Below are 21649 nucleotides of genomic sequence, written 5' to 3' on the forward strand. Positions count from 1 at the left end.
CACCCACCATGTACCCCCACTCTTGGTAGACACTGGGGATGCCAAGGCAAGGAAAAGGAGACCGAGACCTCTGCCTTCTGAGAGCTTGGAGATTGGCTTCTGGGGAGGGGCCTGAGATGAGTAAACCTGACAGTCTTCTCATGTCCACATTCTAGGTCACCCCAGAGAATGTCCTGAGGAAGTGGGCCTACCTGGAAGATGACATTTCAAATGGCTCTTGACCCATGAGTAGGAGTTTATGTGGTAGAGGAATGGAAAGGGTATTCACTGCCTGGGACAGGCCACAGATCTGTTTGAGGAACTGTGAGAATGTGGCCGGAGCCCAGTAGGGGCGGAAACCTGTCTGGAAAGGAGGCCTTGAAGGCCATGGTCAGGAACTTTGGCTCTACCCGCAGGTCACGGAATCACAGCAGGGCTTTGAAGAAGAAGAGAACCGAGTGCAGCTCTGCATCTGGGCTGCTCACTCTGGCCCAAGTTGGGACTTTGTGAGAAACCCTAGAAGAGGCTGCTGATGGGGCAGAAAAGCCCACCCAGTGGACTCACAGGCCTCTTCCCTGGAAGAAAGATCAGCCGTGACCGCCAAGGGTACAAGATGGCCTCAGTTCTGACCTGGCTGGTTTGGTTCAGTGGTTAGAGCATCAGCCCTCGGATTGAAGGGTCCCGGGTTCGATTCCAGCCAAGGGCACGTCTTACCTCTGTTGCAGATTTGATCCCGTGTGTGCAAGGCAACCAATGAATGTGTCTCACATCGATTTGTCTCTCTCACTCTCTCTCTCTCCCTTCCAACTTCCTTTGAAAAGCAATTCTGAAAAGCAATGGAGAAAAATATCCTTGAGTAAGGATTAAAAAAATGATGGCTTTGGTTCCAGCTGTTTAGCATCAGTCCCTGCTCTCACTTGATTTACTAACAAACACTGAGGTAGACAGGTAGGCTGTGGAACCCCCTGCCCTATCTCCAGAGGCATGCAGGGAGGTGGCCAAGGACGGGCGAGCAGACCCTCGGAGCGCAGGCCTCCAAGAGGCCCAGCTCAAGGGGGATTTTGCAAGTCTCTGGAGACCCAGAGGGGAGGAGGGAGGGGGTCCCCTCTGATGGTTTCCAGCCACAGAAAATTTCCTCCAACATGGAGGAAGCGGGTCTTCTTCTTTCGTAACACGAATGTCAAATTCTTTGCTCACCGGTGACTAAGAGTGTCTGAGGCTTGTGGGTGTCTCCGGCGCTTAAGTAGCAGACCTTGTTGTCTTCTGGTGACAGCAGACAACTGAGCTGGGACACACAGGACAGGAGCATGGCCAACCTACAGACCCCGCTCCTGGCTGCCCTCGTGCTCCTTGCTCTGGCACTTCAAGCAACTGAAGCAGGTGAGGCTGGGGATGGGGGCAGAGGGGCTCCCTGCAGAAGCCAGGGCATCTTCTTCATGTGATGGACAGACACCGGACTGAGAGCAGTCACCCCAGTCCGCTGCTGGCTCTTGAGCTAGTCCCATTGCTTCTCTGGGCCTCCACTTACACACCTGTTAAGTGGGTAGTCTTAAATGCTTGAGTCTAGAATCTGTTTCAGCCAGGTTGGGGGTGGCATGGCTCAGGGTCCTCTACTCCAGAGAACTGGAGCATAGGGCCCTTGGGGTATAGAGAAGGGGTTGATGAAGAGGGGTGCCTGGGCGGGGAACAGGAGCTGGGGCCAGGGATATCCCCTTGGAAAGCTGGTCCTGCCCTCCCATCACCCCATTTTTGCTCCAGACCTGCCCTCAACCCTGGGATCCTGACTTCTCCATGTCAATGTAAACATTCCTGCCCTGTGTTGGGTCGGGAAAGGGGCACTGGACTGGGAGTCAGGCAGCAAGGAACATTAACTGCTCAGTGATGGGGTTCCTGTGTGTTTTCCCTGCATTACAGGGCTGGCAGAGTTGATGCTATTATTACCCCCTCGATCAGAGGGGAAATTTAGACCTCAGAGATGTTAAACAACTTCCCTCAGTGTCTGGGTGACTCAGGGCAGAGTGGGACTCGAACCCCAGTCTCTGAGGTTGGACTCTGCCCCAGCCGTTGTCCTGACTGTCCAGAGTCATGCTCTGTGACTCTGGGCAAGTCCTCCCCCTCTCTGGACACAGCCTGTCCATTGACTCCATGGAGGGGTTAAATGGACGTGAACTGAAGCTACTTCTGAATTACCTGGGATCTCTTAACATGCCCTTCTGGACCCGCGGTGCTGGGGCTGGGAGCCCAGCATTTCTTTCTTTTTTAAAATATATCTTTATTGATTTCAGAGAGAGGAAAGGAGAGGGGGAGAGAGATGGAAACATCAATGATGAGAGAGTCATTGATCGGTTGCCTCCTGCACACCCCCGACTAGGGATCGAGTCCCCAACCCGGGCATGTGCCCTGACCAGGAATTGAACCTCCATCTCCTGGATCATAGGTCAGTCCTCAGCCACTGAGCCACGCCTGGCCAGGCAAGTCCAGCATTTCTGACAGGCTCCTAGGTGATGCTGGTGGGGCCTGTCTGTGGACCTCACCTTTAGGAGCAAGGTTCAAAGGCTCCTCCCTGTTTAGAGTCTCTGGCTTCCATCTAGAGGCTTAGAGCATCGCGATGCTCAGTTGTTCTGAAGCCCTCACCCTTGACCTGACCCACCTAGAGTAATGACATTGGGCCCTTAGTGGCTTCTCAGAGGCCCAAGATCAGGGACTTTGAGGGTCCAGAATTCTCTGGACACCAACTTTCAAAATGAGAACAGAAAAGCTGGGTCAGAGGTTGGGGCCAAGGGAGACTCCCCTGTGCCCAGCCTGTGGCGCCTCTGAACCCCCCTCTCCCTCAGGTCCTTACGGAGCCAACATGGAGGACACCATCTGCTGCCCCGGCTACATCCGATACGCCCTGCCCCAGCATGTGGTGAAGGATTACTTCTGGGCTTCCCATTCCTGCCGGAGGCCTGGCGTGGTGTGAGTGGGGCGATGGGGAGGCAGGGCCTGGGACCGCCTGACCTGACGGTTACAGCCCAGAAGGGTCCTTGTGCAGGTGGCTGGGGGAATGCAGCTGAGCTTCCCGATGCCTTCTCCATTCCTTCTGTTCATTGGTGGCCTGTGGGGATGGGGAAGTCAGGGAAGTGAGGGGAGCTAGGAGCTCCTAGGCCCCAGGAGAGGCCTTTCTTGAAAGGCAGGAAGGGAGCCCTGGACTGGGGGATGTCCTACCAACAATGGTGGGGGCAGAGCGCCCAAGGGCCCACCTTAGTTTTTGCCACGGCTTATGCGAGGGTGGGGGCCTTCGCACATTGCTGTGTGATATTGGGCCGCTGTTCACCTCTCTGTGCCTTGGGCCTCTCAGAGGGGCCTGAGTGGGGACACTCACCAAAGACACTGCCCCCTGAGAGTCCAGTTCACAGCGAGCATGGTGAGCACCATCTTACCAACTCTGGCACTTGGGCAAGTTGCTTTGCCTCACTCCCCTCAGCTATGAAATAGGTAGAATAATCAGACCTCATAGGATTATTTTAAGAATTTATTAAGAAAATTCATGTTGCCCTGGCTGGTGTGGTTCAGTGGGTATAGTGCCAGCCTGTACACCTGAGGGTCATGGGTTCGATTCCTGGTCAAAGGCATGTACTTGGGTTGTAGGTTCGATTCATACCCCGGTCAGAGAGTGTGTGGGAAGCAACCAATCTATGTGTCTCCCTCAATCGATGTCTCTCTCTCTCTCTCTCTCTCTCTCTCTCTCTCCCTCTGTCCCTTACGCTCTCTCTAAAAATCAATGGAAAAAATATCCTCATTCCTCTGGTGAGGCTTGAAAAAATTAATGTTAAGAGTCCTGGCACGATTATATAGAACCTACCATCTGCTGTGCACTTCAGTTTATAGTAATTAATCAAATCTCATCAAAATCCTGAGAGGCTGGACCACAATTATCATCCCCATTTTACAGATGTGGAAACTGAGGCTTAGAGAAGTTAAAGGACTTGCTAATAAGTGGCAGAGCTAGGATTTTAACCCAGCTGGCTCCGAAGTTCATGCTCTCAGCCACTGCCCAATACTCTCTTTCCCAAGGCAACGTTTGCAGTGATCATGAGACTCTAGGGCATTCTGTTCCCTGGCCTAACTTGGCACTCAAGGCTGAAGCTGAGAGACTGAGGGTCTGGGAAGTTCTGCAGCTCACCCCCTCTCCTCTATAAGAAATATGTTTGCATACAGCAAATGGCTCATAAATGCTAAGCCACTTTATATAGAAGGCATCTCTACATACAGTAGGTAGCTCATAAGTGCCAAGCTCTCCAGGCAGGTTACATCCTTCCTTTATGCTAATGCTGTCTCTGTCTCCCTGGCATCTCCTCCTTCCAGCTTGCTAACCGTCAGGAACCGGGAGATCTGCGCTAATCCCAGATTACCCTGGGTGAAGAATATGCTCCAGAATCTGAACCAACGAAGAAGGATCCTGCCTTCGTGACCATGACCTTCGTGGCTCATGGAGTCCTACCTTCCTGCCATTACAGCTGCTCCCCAGCCAATGCCTCTGCCATCCCCGACCTCCATCCCTGCAGCTGTCACCCTCCATACTGTCACTGTCATCTCCCCTCTTACTCCTCCAACCCATCCTCTGCCCCACTGTAGCCAGAGTGTCCACAGTTCTCGTCAGTCACTCTGCTCAAAACCCATCCATGGCTCCCCATTGCCCTAGGCTGAGGTCAGAGCTCCTGAGCCTGGCACCCCTGCCCTCTGGATCTGGGTCCCACCTCATTTCCCTTCATGAATGTTGGATTCCAACAACCTGTTCTCCAAATCCATGCCATACATTTCTACTTCTGGGTCTTTGCTCATGCTGCTCCTGACACCCAGAATGTCCCCCAGTCACCTGCGCATGCCCAAACCCACCAGCCGTCCAAGGCATTGCTCAGCCTAAGCAGCCAGTAATTGAGTTTCATTTTTTAATTTTTTTTAATTTTTTTCCTTTAATGCTTAGGTTGGCAGAGTCCATGTCTGTCACTTTCTACGAAAGAGTCCTAAGTAACACACTATTTCTAAGTAATTGATTTCATTTTTTAGACTTCTGCTGGCCCTCTGCCCTTCTTAACAGCCCTGATTACAGTCTGCCCAGAATTCTTGGGACTGGGGAGCTTGTCCTCCAGCCACACTGGCTGGATCAAGGTCCACATCTGAGTTACTTTGTCTACTGACCTCCAGGACAGAGCACAGGGCCTGGCTCAGAATCAGGGCTCAACAAGTGGCTGCAGACTGAATCCATAAAAGTAAGGTCCCTCACCCTCCCCCTAAAGGCCCTCACACATCAATATAGAGACTCAAGGTTATCCAGGGAGGAGCCAGCCGGGTCAATTGTGAAGCCTCTAATTTGCCCAGATTCACCTGTCTTCCCCCTTTTACCTGTGTTGGGCCTCTTTACCCTTCTTGCTGCCCTCGGGTTTTACTGCTCCTCCAACCTCCAAAACCCAGGTCTGACCTTTTCAGAGTCCCTGACTTTCCCTTCCTCTTTCCCCAAATAGCTGATAACTGAATTCACGCTATGGTGTGAATGGCTACCTCTGGCTTGGTATTACAAACTCTAGTTATATTTGTATATGAAAGAAGGCAAATGCTAAAGAAGCCAGATGGATGATTGGAGGAATTTTAGGAACTGTGTGGGAAAGGGACAAGACAGAGAGCTTTCCTGGCCCTGGGAGTGAGTATGTGGACTGTAGTTAAGTGAAAGAGCCTCGCGTGGAGGTTGTCCTCAGCTGGCTGGGGCTAGGCTAAGGACTGGGATTTAAGACTTAATTGTCACTCCTTGGGGACAGCAGATTCCCCAGGTAGAGGAAATAAGCTTTGCATGTGCTTGTTCCTTTTCAAGGGAGCCTGGTGCAGGTCAGTGGGGGTGGCTGTTGCTGTGTGACCCTGAGGAGACCATCTGACCTCTCTGAGCCTCACCCGAGAATGAGAATACCCACTTTACAGGGTTGCTGTGGGGCTGACCTCCAAGGCATGGGGAAAGACTTTGCTGGCCATAAAACTCAGTGTCTTCCAGGGCCTACGTCCCACCCTGGAGCCCAGGGTCACCTGCTCACCACAGGCACTGGAAGTGTTAACCTGCCTGATGCCCATGCACAGAGCCCTCAGGTGTCCTTAGATTCCCCCTCCCTTCCTGCTCTGCCCCTGCCCCTGCCCCTCAGGCCTTCTAGAAAATAAACCCTCTACAACAGTGTCTGCTCTGTTTCTTGCCATTTGCTGTCCCTGTGAGGTGGGACAGGGGCACCATGGCCCCTCTCTCCCAGTGGGAAAGTCCTTGACATGGATATTTGAGCTGGCTTGCCCAAGATAAGTCATCCTGTGAGGGGGTGGGGGGCCAGGACTAGACATAAGGACCTGGGCAGTAACTGTGCAGGTGCCAAGAGGGAAGTCCAAACATTTGTCCACCAGGCCTGGCCCACCCTGGGACTACCTCTCAGGAGGATCTGGTGAAATCATTTACTCAGTCCCCAAGTCTAAAGCTCTAAGCAGCATATTCATTCATTCATTCATTCATTCATTCATTCATTCATTCATTCATTCAATAATCTAACCTCAACCTTCCCCTTTCAAGGGTAGACATGAAAAGGAGTGTGTATTAGGAAAGTCTATGCAACAAACTTCAAAATCTCAGTGGCTCAATTCTGTAGAAGTTTTCTTCCTCTCACATGAAGTCTGGTCAGGAATGCTTGAGTGACCTTTAACATGGTCATTCAAGGGCCCAGGCTCCTTCCTTCTCATGGCCCCTGCCCTCCTCTATGACCTGGACTTCTCTCCATCATCTAGCAGATGGGGAAAGAGAACAGAGGCTTGAGGGAGGGCTTTATGAGCCAGGCTAGGAAGAGAGGGGCTCATCACTTTTGCCCACGTGCCATTGGTGGACTTCAGTCACATTGCCACCCTGACCACAAGGGGTGCTGGAAAAGTACAGCCACGCCAGGTGTCCAGGAGGTAAAGCGATTAGGTTTGGGGAACACCTAGTTCATCTGGTGCTGAGCTCCTCTGGGCCCCCAAATGGACCCACTTTCCTAGAGTTTCTGGACACAGGTCACTGCCAAAACAGCAAAAAGGACTCCTCCCCACTCTGGGCTTCTTATTTCCTCAGTGTAAACACCGTTTCATGGACATCTTGGCACAAATGTGTTTGAGAAATTGGAACACTTGTGATTGGTGATGAGAATGTAAAATGCTGCAGTTGCCCTGGAAAACAGCATGGTGGTTCCTCAAAATATTAAACATCGAATTACCATCTGATCCAGTAATTCCACTTCTGGGTTTATACGCAAAAGAGTTGAAAGCAGGGACTTGAACAGATATTTGTATACCCATGTTGAGCACAGCATTTCCCACAGTAGTCAAAAGGTGGAAACAGCCAAAGTGTCCACCGATGGATGCGCAAGTATGCAAGATGTGGTGCCTACATAAGTGAAATATACTCAGCCTTAAAGAGGAAGGAAATTCTGACACCTGCTACAATATGGATGAACCTTGAAGATATCCTGGTAAGTGAAATAAGCCAGTCACAAGGGACAAATATTGTATGATTCCTAGAGTTGTCAAACTCATTGAGACAAAAAATGGAAGGGTGCTTTCCGGGGGTGGGGAGTCAGTAGGAGCGGAGGGAATGGGAATTATGGGTCCAGAGTTTCAGTTTTGCAAGAGTACACAGTCCTAGAGATGGATGTGGTGATGTTTGCACAACAGTGTGAATGTACTTAATGCCACTGAACTGTAACCTTAGGAATGGGTAAAATGATAAATTTTATGTTATTCATATTTCACCACAATAAAAAGATGGTGTGGCCATGTGTGTGCACAGAGGAAATACCAAGTGCTTGTGGGCAACCCTCCTTATTGGCCAGAAATGTGAGCTGGGCACAGTTGGGTGGGGCAGGAAAAGCTAGGCAAGGCTGTCCCCCAGGGGCCCTGGAGATGGCCCCTCCCGGGCCATCCTGTCCCTTCTACCATCCTTGGACTCCACAGAAGTGCCCTGGGCTCCCTGCCAGGCTCCCCACAGCTGTTTCTGTTCTGCTTCCAGGGCCAGGGGAGAATCCCTCATGTCCCACAAAACCAGCGCAGGCTGCCTGCTGGGGGGGGATATAAAATTAGAGCGCTTGCTTAGATTCAAGCGCTTCATTGGTTAAAGTGCTTCATTAATCAAGCACTTCATTAATAAAGCTCTTCATTAATTAAAGCGCTTCATAAATCAATGCTTGATTAGATTAAAATGCTTCCTTAATTAAAGGCCATTCCCCATCCCCTGCATAGGTCCAGTACTTCCCACTGTGCTTAGACTCTTCCCTCTGCCTGGAATATCTGTACAAACCCTGCCCTGCCCTGTCTGTGAATTGCAGGTGACTTGTGAATCACAAAGGGGACACTTCTCCAGCAGAGAGAGACCCGTTAGTGGAATAGCCTGACTGTTGTGGTGGATGTGAGGTGCTGTGAAGTACCCAGTATTACTCACAAGGAATTCTTGTGATGGCAGGGATCCAATGGAGCCTGAAGACCTAACTCCCAGTCTACAGGAAATACATGGGATAGGGGAAATAATTAGATGACACCATAGGATGTGATAAGGTAAATTAAGTATGAGAATAGTGTGTTTTACAATGGTTTTGATTTCTCAGGAAGTCAAGCCATGAAAAATGTGTTGGGAGATCTATTGTAGACTAAAAAGAACCATATGCTATGCATGAACCTAGATTGGGTCCTGGTTCAAAAAAAGAAAGGGAGGAAGGGAAAGAGGGAGGGAGGGAGGGAGGGAGGGAGGGAGGGAGGGAAAAGAAAGACGGAGAAGAAATTGTAAAACACATTTTGGGGACAATTGGAGAAATGTAATATTAACTGAAAATTACATGCTGAAAGAAAGGTACAGCCACGCTTTGAAGTCAAATAGGAAGAATATAGTCCCGCCGGCGTGGCTCAGCAGTTGAGTATCGACCTAGGATCCAGGCGATCAGGGTTCGATTCCCGGACAGGGCACATGCCCAGGTTGCGGGCTAGGCAGCCGATCAATGACTCTCTCATCATTGATGTTTCTCTCTCTCTCTCCCTCTCCCTTCCTCTCTCTGAAATCAATAAAGATGTATTAAAAACAAACAAAAAAACAACCGCCGTGCTGCACCCAACACCTGCTGGTATTCACACCAGTTTGGTGGGAGCTGCTGGCTGGTCATGCCTGGCCCTGTTGTCCTGGTGAGTCAGAGCTGTGAAGCTCCCTCCTTGGTGGACTAACCCAACTCCCTCCTTGTACAGATGAAGAACTGAGGCCCCAAGGGCGGCAGGAGACACTGCGGAGTTAAGGATAAGCACTGAGTTAGCTGGGTAAGGTTGGTAGCTGTGTTGTTCACAGGGGGCCAGAGCCAGAGACGCAATCTGGTGCAAAGGAGGCAAGGACAGGTAGAGGGCCTGGAGGCAGGGAGACCCGGCCTCTTTCTGTGTCCTGAGCTGCTCCCACCCCTGCTCATGCCTAGTCATCTTCCCTGTGGCACTTTTCCACCCTGATGTTCTCTATGACCTGGGGGGATTCTGCCTCCTCTCTGGGCCTCAGTTTCCCCATCTGTCCCTATGACTTTGGGCTGGATCATTTTTTTCAGCAAACAGTTACTGTACCAAGCCCCTATTTACCAGGCTCCAGGCTGGGCTAAGGGGATGAACAGGGTCCCCCAGGAGATGGGGCTTTAAGGGGTAAAGGCTGGGGGTCCTTTGTGGAGTAGGAGACATACCCCCAGACCAGATGAGAGAGAGCTTGTCAGGCCCAGACTGGCAGGGCCCTGGGTCCCACCAGTTTGCTCGAAGCCAGCATTCTCTATTCCTCGGCCCCTCCGTCCTTTGCTTATTGCCCACAGAGGAGCTAGGGCCCCAGGCCCGGCCAAAGGGCAAGTGCCAGCTCCCAGGAGGGAGGTGACCAGGCATATGGAAAGAGATGCGGCCCTTTGAACCCTGGCAGTCCTGGTCCAGCCTCCATGGCAGGTTCCGGTTTGAGGAGCCGTGGGAGCAGTAGCCCGCTATCCCCAGGCTGAGGGCCTCCTCTGGGTTCCTTAGCTCCCTGGCAACATCCCAAGGAATCTGGCTCCCTGCCACACTCCTCCCCGTCTGCCTGCAGGGGGCTAGAGGGCGGAGACTGCGGAGGCTGGGCACCGCGAACGCAATAAAACCCGGCTGACAGCGCTGTTACTGGAGACGCGGCGACTGCTGGCCAGGCCGAGGCCGGGCCCTCGCCCTACCTGGATCCCCCCGGACCCCCGCCCGCCCTCAGCTATGGCTTCTCATCTGCTCTCCCGGCTGCTCGGCTTGGCTGCCCTCTGCCACCTAACCATGCTGCTAGCGGGTGAGTGAGGTTGAAGGGGCATGGGGACGGTGGGGGAGCCCCCAACCCCACTTCTGCCTCTCAGGCCTGACGTCAGAGCACCAGACCCTTCCTGGGTCAGGCTGAGGTCTGCGGCAGCCCCCTCCTGAGGAAAGTGCCACGGGGGGATGCAGGGCTGCCCCTCTGGAAGGAAGGATTTGGCTTAATGAGCGAGGCTGCTGTTGCATAGGGCTCAGGGAGGTGGTGTGGGCGGCACAAGGGTGCCAGGTGGGGTTCAGGAGGGTGGGGGCTGGAAGCAGCAGGGGTGGCTCCTGCTAGGTTGGAGCCTTGGTGGTACTCAGGGTTAATATGTAACCTGAAGTCCCGACTCCTGAGTCTCAGCCTGGCTAGGCCACAGTTGGGACTTTCTTCTGGCCTGATTTCAAGGCCACCCCAGGGGTAGAGGTCCCAGGACCAGTGGAGGTCAAGGTCACTGCGGCTCATGGAGTGGGCTCATCTCTGTGGCTCTGGTCTGTAGCCCTAAGCTCCCTGCCTTTGTCTTCCTCCTTCAAGCATAGCTTAGAAAATGTTCACACCCCCAGTCACTTGCTTCCTGGAGCCTGGGACCTGGTAGGGCATGCTGTACCCATCCCGCCTGCCATGGGGAAGATAGAGCCCCAAAGGGGTTTAGAAACTGGCCTGAGGATGCAGAGCCAGCAAGTAGGGCAGGAGAGGGTGGATGCAGGAGGAAGCGTGGATGTGTGCTCACCACCTCTGTGGGCCACACAGCCACTGACAACCATCTGAGTCAGCCCCAGCCTCAGAGAGTACCCAGACTGTCTGGCAGGTTGAAGCTCAGAGAGGGTGGCAGCCTGCCTTAGGGCACACAGTGAGTCTGGGAGCCTGAGAACCAGTCTCCAGCTTCCGGAACACCTCCATGGAGCAAACTGTCTCCCCGAGTCCCTCTGTGTGTGGAAAACCCACCAGTGGGACAGGGAGCATGTGGGTGAAGGTGGCAGAGGTGGCGGAGGCCAAGTGTTGCTGGTTTCCTGCTTCCTGAGGCCCGAGGTATTTAGGGGTAGCGAGCCCTGGGAGATGGGGGTCTGATGGAGATGCTTTGCCTTCTCCGGTCCCAGCTACTGCACCTTTAGATGGAGCTCTTGTCTTCTGTGCCATGAGGCTCCAATGCCTAAGAGGAGTTTTGGAAGTGGGAGGAGGGGAAGATTATTTATACTTAGCCTGGGATGGCAGTGGGGGCTCCTAGCTAGGGTGCAGAAGAGCCTCTGAGGGGACCCTAGATGCCCTATCTAGCAGCCTGGGGCTTCAGGACCATCAGGTTCCTGTCCTAATCTTGGTCACTGACTTTTCTGGGAGATACTTGCAGTATTTCAACCTTTCTGAGCCTCTGTTTCTCCTCCTGTAAAGATGAGCATTCAGCCAGGCCCACCCTGGAGGTCCTTGCCCATGCTGACATTTGTGGCTCTAAGTGACCCCCTGGGAGCCCCTGCAGGACTAGAAGGTGGTCCACAAGCCAGAGAGGCCCTGAAGGGGGTTTGGGGGTTTCATGGCTGCTGCTCGGCTGGTGCAAGACAGCTACGTCAATTCCCAAATGTGGCTTTGTGGGGCTGTATCAGGCAGGAGGCTCCTCTCTTTTATATAACAAACCTGCAGATACAGTCAGAGAGAGCATTTTCCTCCCCAAGCACTGACGCATTCACTCCCACTCAAGCCTGGGCATGAAAGAAGATAAAAAACCTGCTTTAAGCTGCTGTCATCTGCGCCCCTGCTTAGCGGTGGCGGTGGATGGGGAGGGCAGGGGAGGGTAAATCCAGGGTGTCAGGTCCAGGCCCTTGTGGAATTTAAATAGAAATGCCTCTATCTCTCCATTGGTGAAGATTTTCTATGTCACAAAGTGCTTCTGTGTGCATTTTGCTGATTCATTCAACATACATTTATTGGGCACTTATGTGTGAGGCACTGTTCTTGGTGCTGAGACCAGATCAATGAATAAAACTGCCCAAGATCCCAGCTCTTGGGGTGTGAACATCAATAGGTGAAGGCAGACAAAACACAAAATAAATAGTAAACAACTTGATCCGTTAGAGGGGAAAAATGCTGTAATTTAAAAGACGGGGGTGGGAAAGTGTTGAAATTTTAAGTAAGGGGTCAGGGAAGCCCCCTGAGAAGGGGGCATTGAGGGAGCCCAGGGAGGGCCACTTGGATATCTCCAGGGCAGTGGCCCTCAGTGGAAGCTTTGACCCCCAGGGAATGTTTCACAATTTCCAGAGATATTTTTGGTTGTTACAAATGTCCCACCATTTTTAAAAGATATTTTTAATATTTTTTTATTGATTTTTTTAGAGAGAGAAGAAGGGAGAGGGAGAGATAGAAACATGGATGAGAGAGAAACATCAACCTGCTTGCTGCCTCCTGTATGCCCCCTACTAGGGATTGAGCCTGAAACCTGGGCCTTTGCCCTGACCAGGAATCGAACAGGTGACTTCTTGGTGCAGGGGGCCATGCTCAACCACTGAGCCACACCGGCTGGGCTGTCCCACCATTTCCGGTTGGGGGGGTTGCTCAGGCACCGAGAGGGTAGAGGCCAGGGATGCTGCCCAGCGTTCCACAGGACACAGGACAGCCCCTATGAAAAGAACTATCTGGTCTAAAATATCAATGGTGTTTGCTATTGAGGAAACCCTGCTCTAAGGGTCCAGATATTGAAAAACCTTTAGTCTCACAACCACCCTGTGAAGCAGGTATTATCATGCCCATGTGACAGGTAAGGGAATCGAGGCTCAGAAAGCCCAAGTGACTCAACCAGGACACACACCTAGCATTGGCTCAAGCCCTCTATCACCTCACTCAGAGACCCAGAACATTCCTGCTTCTTCGTGTCTTAATAGCACCTCCTCCAAGAAGCTTCCCTGATCGCTTGCAGGAGGAAGTGGCCTCTCCCTCATGTAAACCCCAGCATAGTTGGGATATGTTTTGAAACGTGTGTTTAGAAACATGTGTTTCTACCTGGCGTTTAAGGCAGCCTGGAAAAGTGGGATGTCTAAGGCCTGGGAGGACAACCAGATCTGCCACTGAGCAGCTGTGTGGCCTTGGGCATGACCTTTAACCTCTCTGATTCTCAGCTTCTGCATCTGTAAAATGGGGATAACAATGCTCCCTCTGCAGGGATGCTGAGAATTAATGAGAGCAGATTTGTGTGTGCTGAGCACAGGCTCTAACGCGTAGTAGGTGCTCCAGTAAGAAATGCTCTGATACTCTGTGGGTGTGTTTGAGCTGGCTGTTAGGCTGGGATCCTCCTGAAGGCAGAGACTGGCCTTGTTCATCCCACTATTCCTGGCCAGACAGACGGTTAGCATTTGTTGGTGGACTGAGTAAACACAGCGGCCCAGTAGCATTTGTTGGGATTGAGGTTATCTCTCCAAGTTCAGCACCAGCACCTGTGGGAGCAAGAGTTCAGGGTTAAGGACAAGAGGGCCTGGGTCTTTATAGATATTCAAAGTAATTCAAATGAGTGTTGACTGAATCAGGACAGGAAGGAAGGAAGGGAGGAAGGGAGGAAGGGAGGAAGGGAGGAAGGGAGGAAGGGAGGAAGGGAGGAAGGGAGGAAGGGTGAATGTGCGAAGGACGGTTGGGTGGGCCGGTGAGGGACAGATGGATGGATAAATGAGAGGAGGTGGAGGATGAGTTGCAGGTGGACGGGTGGAGGGGGTGAGGGGAGGATGGGTAGATGGATGGGTGGGGGTGAGTAGGGATGGGTGGGAGGTAGACGTGTGTGGATATGGAATGGGTAGAAGATTGACAAGAGGGGGCAGATGGATGGATGGATGGACGGGTAGGTGGGTGGTGAGATAAGTAGACTGAGACATTATTTCATTTAGTGAATATTTATTGAGTATCCACCTTGTGCTGGAAAACATTATGACACAAAGACAGACAAATCCCTGCCCTCCTGAAACTCATGTGACAAATAATAAATGACTGGATGGATGGAGGCATTATCTTCTTCTACAGGAAAGAAAATTTCAGTTCCAAGATGAAAATTCTCCCTGGGTTAGTTATACAATCTTCTCTGGGCAGGACCAAGAACAGAATCCAGCCAAGGGCCTTCAGGCACCATGGTAGAGGGTGGGGACTTTGGAAACAGGCTGCCTCTGTGGCTCTTTAAAGCCCCAGAGGTGGGCAGTGGCCTTCTCAAACACCCTGGGAAGTTGAGTCCAGAGAGCAAACTGACTTTACCTAGTTTATCCCTCCTTCCCACTGGGCAGCTGCCCCCGGTTCCGGGTCACCCAGGGACACCTTTTCTCTGGGGCTTTCCCCAGGAAGACACCTGCCAGCCCATTTCAGGGAGCTGCTTCCTGCCTCTACTCAACAGGGCCTGGGGCAGCGGCAAGTGAGTGATTCCAAGGTGCTGCCTGGGGAGGAAGAGGGAGGCAAGGCAGCAAGGGAGTTTCCTAAGAGAGAAAGGCAGCCCATGACTCAGGGAGCAGCTGCTGGGAGCTCCCCCCACCATCCACACCCCAGTGCATGTTGGCATGTCCATATACCTGTAACTGCATGAGCAGTGTGTGCTTTGGTGGAGCCCAGCTGGGGCCTCTAAGGCGCTGCAGAGCTAGGCAAGATCAATGTGCTCTCTACTCCACTGCCGTGGAAGTCCTGGCCTTTGGATTTTTGCAGAACCTTCGAGGGTCTTGCTTCTGCTGCAATATGACCTTGACCCAGAACTGAAACAGTCTCTTCCTCATTTTTTACATACCCTGCCCAGCTTACACCAAGCAGAGGAAACTTTACTGAAGATTTTAGGGGGAGAGGGAGGGGGGAATGCAATGCAAAGCACTTCAAATGTTTTATATAAAATATTTGGGTTCTCAAGTGCCTGTGGAGTCACCCTCATGCTGTGCTGGCGTTTCTCTCTGCCTCCATGTGGTAGCCAGCCATCTGCAGACCCCTGCCCCTCACTCTGCGCCCACCCCATGCACTTCCTTCCTCCGGCTCCCCCAGCTTACCCTGGGGTCTCCAAATGGCCGGTTCGATTAGTTCCGCTCAGCTGCTTCTCCCAAACTCATCCTAACTCTTAATGACAGAACGAAGGATGGTCTGCTCAGCAGACTCCCCACCTGCACTGTTCTTAGAAGGTGGTTGTACTTACACATTGGAACATTTTTATTATATTATCTGCTACATGTGCCTGGTTGAATACATGCCTTTTTGTGTTTGTGTGTCTGTGTATATAGGATAGGATGTGTATGTGGGGGAGCGGATGATAGTTGAGCAGGTGACTTACTGGGGTAAAGGCAGCAAGAGGGGGTGATGGGCAGCACCACAGGCCCAGAAGCATGATGGGAGCCAGGACTGGTGGGAGTGCCTGTTTTGTCACTTGCTGGCTGTGTGACCTCAGCAGATCCCTGTGTCTCTCAGACTCATCCCCTCTGTTTACAACACACCAACTATAGCAACTTAATTCTTAAAATTAAACACTTACTACGTGCCAGGCAATAAGAGCTTTATAAATAAAAATTCATTTTCATGATCAATACTTACAATACCCCTGTGACGTAGATACTAACGTTATCTCTACTTTACAGGTGGGGAAACTGAGGCATAGAGAGGTTTGGCCAGGGATGGGACGCGAGAGGGGCAGGGAGGGAGGCTGAGTCAAGGGCCTTGAAGGCCGGGTGTGCAGGGCACTGGTTCTTGGGTGGTGTGGCTGGAACAAACTGTCATGGGGCTGGGAAGCCAGATGCCCCTGGACAGTCCTGCTGACCTGGGGCCTCTGTGGGCTCAGGACAGCAACATGGTGTGAACAAATGCAGCGTCATATGCAACAAAATGACCTCGAAGATCCCTGTGAATCTTCTAACCAGCTATCGACGAAATGAAGCATCTTGCGAAAAACCGGCCATCATGTAGGTACTGCCTCTCCGCCTCCGCACCCCTGTCAGGCCCTGGGGCTGGCCCTAGACCCCCCCAATGCATGTCCACATCCTCGCACCCCCACCCGGGTTCCTAGCCAAGGGCCTCAGCAAATGCTCTCCAGCTTCTGGCCTGCTGGCCCCCTGTTGACCTTTGACATTTATGCCATATGCAAGGTGGGGAGCAGCTTCCTGCATGGCCTGGAGCAGCCACCGAGGAGGGTCACTTCTCCTGGACCAAAGAGAGCTCTGCGGCTCTGCAGCCTGCTGGGTTTTGTGGGGAGGTAAAGCGTGGCAGTCGCAAAGTGCAGGCTCCAGAGTCCAACAGATGTGGTGCAAGTCCCAGCTTGGCCACTCGCAGGCTGGGCGGCCCTGGTCGCATTGCTTGCCCTCTGTAAAATGAGTAGTTGGGAGGGCGAAAGGAGATAATGTGTTTGGGAGGGTGACCTGGAGCTGCTGGCAATCAGAGAGGCGGAGATAAGCATCTCCATTTGACAGACAAGGCAACGGGATTTCCATGACACTTTGGGCCAGAGTCCAGCCGAGCCGGGTCCCCCACAACTGTTGGGGACCCCTGGCCATCTTGGTTGCTTCCTCCTCTGGGGTCCCTCTTGGGTACTGCCCAATTGTCCAGCCCGGAGGCCTTTCTCCAGGACTGACCTCTGGGCCCTACAGCAGCACAGCCAGACCGAGCGGCCTGGCAGCGAGGAGCGGCCAGTGGGCCTTTGCACCATCCCATCGCCTGTGCAGTTGCTTCAGAAGGGCCCAGTGTGCTCCTGCCCACCACCTCTGCTCCCTGACCAGACTTGCTTCCCCTGGGCTCGCCCACATATTTGCTTCTGTTTTCTAGGGGAAGTGGGAAGCACCAGGGAGGGGACCTCAGCCCTGGGGCCTCATTGGCGCCTGTGGGGCCTCCTGGATCCCTCTTGCGTCCTGAACTGCTGTGGCTCCCAGCGTACTGGAGCCGGGAGCGTTTATGTGACTTCTTCGAGCCTTGATTTTCTCATCTGCAAAATAGGGATGAGCGTGGTAGCAGCCTTGCAGGAGGAGTGAGAGGTTTAAACAGGCGAAATACCCCGCAGAGGCCGTGGCCTGGAGCAAGGGCCCCAGTCAGCTCTGAGCAGTGAGCCAGCCACACACAGCTTCAGAGACAGCTCAAGATTTGGGTGGTACTCGGGGTCCCAGTGAGGCCACCATATACATGACTGTAGCTCCCTAGGTGTCCTTTCAACCCAAGGACACACTTGAGGAGAAAAGGGTAGCGGTCCAGAGGGCAGCCTGTAACTGAAGGAGAGGAGGAAGGTGACCTTATGACATTGGATCCTTTCCAGAGTGAGGAGGTCCCACTGTGGAGCTTGCCAGTCACACTCCTAGTGGCAGAAAACACCTGTGACCTCTCCTCCCTTTCAAGATTCGCAGCCCAGAGCCCTTGCCTTAATGGCAACAATATTATTAAGATCATTATTTTAAGCTATTACTGACCTCCTGCTCTGAGCCAGGTGCTTTACATCATGAGTTTTGTTTTCTACAATAATACAGAAGCAGGGTGACCAACTTGTCCCGGTTTGCCGAGACTTGCACGAAAAGGCCAGCATCTCGAGAACCCCCTCAGTCCCAGTTGTTTTGGGACAGTTGGTCACCCTACAGAAAGTAGGTATCTTGTCTCCACTCCTCAGGTGAGGACACAGATGTTCCAGAGGTCGCATTAGCCCAGCTGAGCTCACAGATAGTGAGTGGTGGGGGCAAGATTTCCAGCTGGGTCTGCTCACCTGCAGAGCATCGGAGTGGTACCCCTACTCCATATGGCATCTGGGCATCACTAGGTCCCTGTCTTCCTTCCTTTAGCTTGACGACCATCAAGAACAGAACCTTCTGTGCTGACCCAATGTTGGAATGGGTCCAGAAAGCCATGGAGAATCTCGACAGCAAGGCTCCTCCTCCTGGTGTATTTCAGAAGCAGCTCAGCGACACCACTGCTGGCTCCTGGGGGGCCAGGTCCCCCACTGCTTCCAAGGCTCCAGATGGAGGGCCTTCAGCTGGGCCCGAGAGAACTGAGCTTTTCAACACCTCTGCTGTCACCACCTCCACATCCTGGCAGAGTTCTTCTGCTTACCAACCTTGGTCGGAGCTCCGGACTGAGGGAAAGTCCTCTGAAGCCACCTCCACCCAGACCCCCTCCACCCAGGCCCTCCCCACCCAGAACCCCTCTACCCAGCCCACCTCTACCCAGGCCCCCTCCACCCAGGCCCCCTCCACCCAGACCCTCCCCACCCAGGCCTCCCCCACCCAGGCCTCCCCCACGCAGGCTCCCTCCACGCAGGCCCCCTCCACCCAGACCCCCTCCACCCAGACCCTCCCCACCCAGGCCCCCTCCACTCAGGCTCCCTCCACGCAGGCCCCCTCCACCCAGACCCTCCCCACCCAGGCCCCCTCCACCCAGACCCCCTCCACCCAGACCCTCCCCACCCAGGACCCCTCCACGCAGGCCGCCACCATTTCGCACACAGCCAGTATTCTGTGGACCCACAGCCAGTATTCTGTGGACTCCATGCTGAAGAACTCTCTAGGGACTAGGGAGGTGGGTCCCATTTCAGCTAACACAGATGCTTTCATGGGGCCTGGCAGCGTGCCCCATGTCTCCATGGTCCCTGTGTCCTCTGAAGGGGCCCCCAGCAGGGAGCCAATGATCTCAGGCAGCTGGACCTCCAAGGTTGACGACCCCAAGAGGCTGGACTCCTCCATCCCTCTGGTCCCTGACTTGCAGGAGGGTACCCGGAGGCAGGCGGTGGGGCTGTTGGCCTTCCTCGGCCTTCTCTTTGGCCTGGGGGTGGCCATATTTGCCTATCAAAGCCTGCAGGGCTGTCCCCGCAACACAGCGGGGGACATCATAGAAGGGCTTCGCTACGTCCCCCGGAGCTGTGGCAGTAACTCGTATGTCCTGGTGCCAGTGTGAACTGCCCTCCTGCCTGTGTCCAGATGTTCAACTCAAACAGCTACCAGGGGTCCCCCATCCTCACTCCTACCCTCACCCAAGGGCCTGGCCCGAGCTGGGATGATGGAAGCAGGGAGGCAGACTCCTCCAGGCGGGTCTGCCCCAGCTCCTGGGCAGACCCTGGGAGGGCCCCTTGAACATCCCTGACCTCCTGGGGGCAGAGGGGGTGACCTGTGCAACTCATGCCAACGCCCCCAAATCAGAAAACTCTCCTCTGCTGCTGGCTGGTTAGAGGTCCCCTTTGACATCCTCCCAAGCCCAACGAACATTTATTTATTGAATGCTCAGCCCCTCTGGTCCATGTCCCTGTGTAGGTACCTCAGTCATCCCTCTCACAAATGAGCCCTGGGCCAGGCCCTTCTGCCCACTCCCTCCAACCTCATTCTGTCTTTTGGTCCCGCTGCAGTCGCCAGTCACCCTGGCCACCTGCGGTGCTCTCTCCCCGGTCCCCTGTACAGAACCCACGCCCTAGCCGGGCCCTGTCTGTTCTTGCATGAGGCGGGTGTGGGGCTTGCTGGCGCGGCTCTCAGCCAAGGCTGTGCCCTCAGCTCGGCGCCATGGGAAGGGGAGACGAAGCGGCCCAGTGGTTTTGGTGGTTTTCCCTCCTTGGTCTGTGCTGTGAAGTGAAGGGTGAAGGAACACTGACTCTGAACGTGAGGCCTGGGGTTCTAGTCCCAGGTCCACCATCAACCTGCTAAAGCACCCGTCCCTCTGGCTTCCACTCTGTGAAAGGAAAAAGGGACAGCGAATATGTGGAGTAACCTGTACCCTGACAGGCACCCCTAAGTGGTCCAGAAACCCCTTTCCCCAGGCCCTGGGTGCAGCAGAGCACCTCAGCCAGTCTCTGCCAATCAGCGAGACTGGCACAGCCGTGGGCCCTGTGATCCCCGGGGCCTGGCAGCCCATTCCCACCCTGTTGGAAGGAGTCAGCTCCCTGGGTCCCCAGAGTGGGGGCTGGGCTGCGGTACTTGTGGAGCAGAGACCAGTTTTAAAGGCCCCTTTCTGACTTTGAAAACAGCCCCCTCTGTGTCCACCAGGCTTATAGGGATAAAGGCAGCCCTGGTGACATGTGACAGGCTGAAGAAGGAGGCCTGCAGTCTCCTGGGAAGGCACTCCACAGAAAGACCCACCGAGAAACTGCAGGGAGCAGTCACACTCTGTGTTAGGGACTTGGGTCCAGCATTTGGTCTCTCTCCTTGCAGCCCGGGTTCCCCATCCACCTCTCCGGCTCCCAGGGAACACCATTCGCTGCACGCTGTCTCCCCCGCTCCCCTTTGCCCCCGCCGCAGGCAGGGCCGGGAATGTCCATGACTTTTTCCATGGGCTTGACTCCGCTGCTGATACCTGAGGTCCCGTGTTTATTTCTGAAAGGAGCTCTGCCCTGTAGGGGAAGGGAAGTCGTGGGTGTGAAGTCAAGGGGCCCCTTTTGGCCAATGACTCAGGCAGGCCTGGGTGAGGCTGGAGGCTGACTGACTGGCCAGCACCCCACAGCCAGAGCTGGACCTGCAGGCCTCACCCCTCAGAGTCGCTGGTGGCAGCTCCCTACCTCCCTCTGATTGTCCCTAAGGGTGACCCTTTGCCCTCCACCTGAGAAACCTCCTATGGGCTGGCTCCCTCCAGGCAGAGATGACATTCCTTTAGGATGGATGCTCAGGAAGCAAGCACAGCTCTGGTCCACAGAGGACCGGGCCCTCCTGTACCCCCTGTTTGGGCATGGTGCCCCCTGTTTGGGTCTAGCTTGAGTGGAGAGCACTTTGAGGGGGAGAGCAGGTCTGAACGCACTTTTTTGTGCTCTTCCCGGCTGGGAGCCTTCAAGGGTTGGGCATCCATGATGGGGCTCCCCTCCTTGGTCAGAAAGCAGCCGGGGCAGCTGGTCTCCTTTCCATGGACTCCGTTAGTTCCCCCAGCAGGACATGGACAAGGCCAGTTTGGGGAGGACTTTAGAAGAACTTGGTTGATCCCTTTGCTTTTCCAACCCTATCACCAATGTATGTGCCATTTTGTATTTTACTAATAAAATGGAAAAGTCTTGTGAATCAAATAAAAGTGCTTTTTTTCTAGGAGGTGGGGGGCTTGGAGCCTCAGGAGGGATGGAAGAGGGAGGGGACAAGACTCCGTGGGTCAGCCCTGGAGACTTCTGTCTCCAGTCCCCTTGGGGCAGAGTCGCAGGTACTTTTACAGTGAGCAGGGGAAGGGGCCCTGGGGACAGGGGAGAGGAGGGTTGAGCCCCTGGCCTGGCTCTGCTCTGCCCAGCTGTGTGACTCTGACCTTCGCCTGTCTGCACCTGTATAAATGCAGGTGTGAGGCCTCTTCTGGTGGCTCCCATCCCTGGCAGGAATCAGAATCCCTCGTGAGGCAGCCCCCTGCCACACTGCCACACTCCTACTGAGCCTCTGGTGACTTGGGGCGGTGTCCTAAGAGCTGCCATGAACTGCTGTGTATGTTGAGAACTGCACG

The 21649-nt window shown here is 53.9% G+C and overlaps 2 protein-coding genes across 2 annotated transcripts; both read left to right on the forward strand.

The window, feature by feature from the left end:
- Window positions 1-1286: 1286 nt before the first annotated feature.
- CCL22 (C-C motif chemokine ligand 22) lies at window positions 1287-6174 on the forward strand (the record flags this gene model as incomplete). Its single annotated transcript, XM_081118829.1, has 3 exons — window positions 1287-1359; window positions 2814-2937; window positions 4327-6174. 3 exons carry the CDS (start codon window positions 1287-1289, stop codon window positions 4430-4432), a joined length of 303 nt encoding a protein of 100 aa, XP_080974955.1. The 3' UTR covers window positions 4433-6174.
- A 3995-nt stretch (window positions 6175-10169) lies between these two features.
- On the forward strand, window positions 10170-21230 carry CX3CL1 (C-X3-C motif chemokine ligand 1). The gene is made up of 3 exons (XM_081118890.1): window positions 10170-10315; window positions 16074-16194; window positions 18046-21230. Exons 1-3 carry the CDS (start codon window positions 10246-10248, stop codon window positions 19151-19153), a joined length of 1299 nt encoding a protein of 432 aa, XP_080975016.1. The 5' UTR covers window positions 10170-10245; the 3' UTR covers window positions 19154-21230.
- The last annotated feature ends 419 nt before the right edge of the window (window positions 21231-21649 follow it).

This window comes from Miniopterus schreibersii (assembly GCF_964146895.1).
Source record: "Miniopterus schreibersii genome assembly, chromosome: 18".
Classification (NCBI taxonomy): Eukaryota; Metazoa; Chordata; class Mammalia; order Chiroptera; family Miniopteridae; genus Miniopterus; species Miniopterus schreibersii.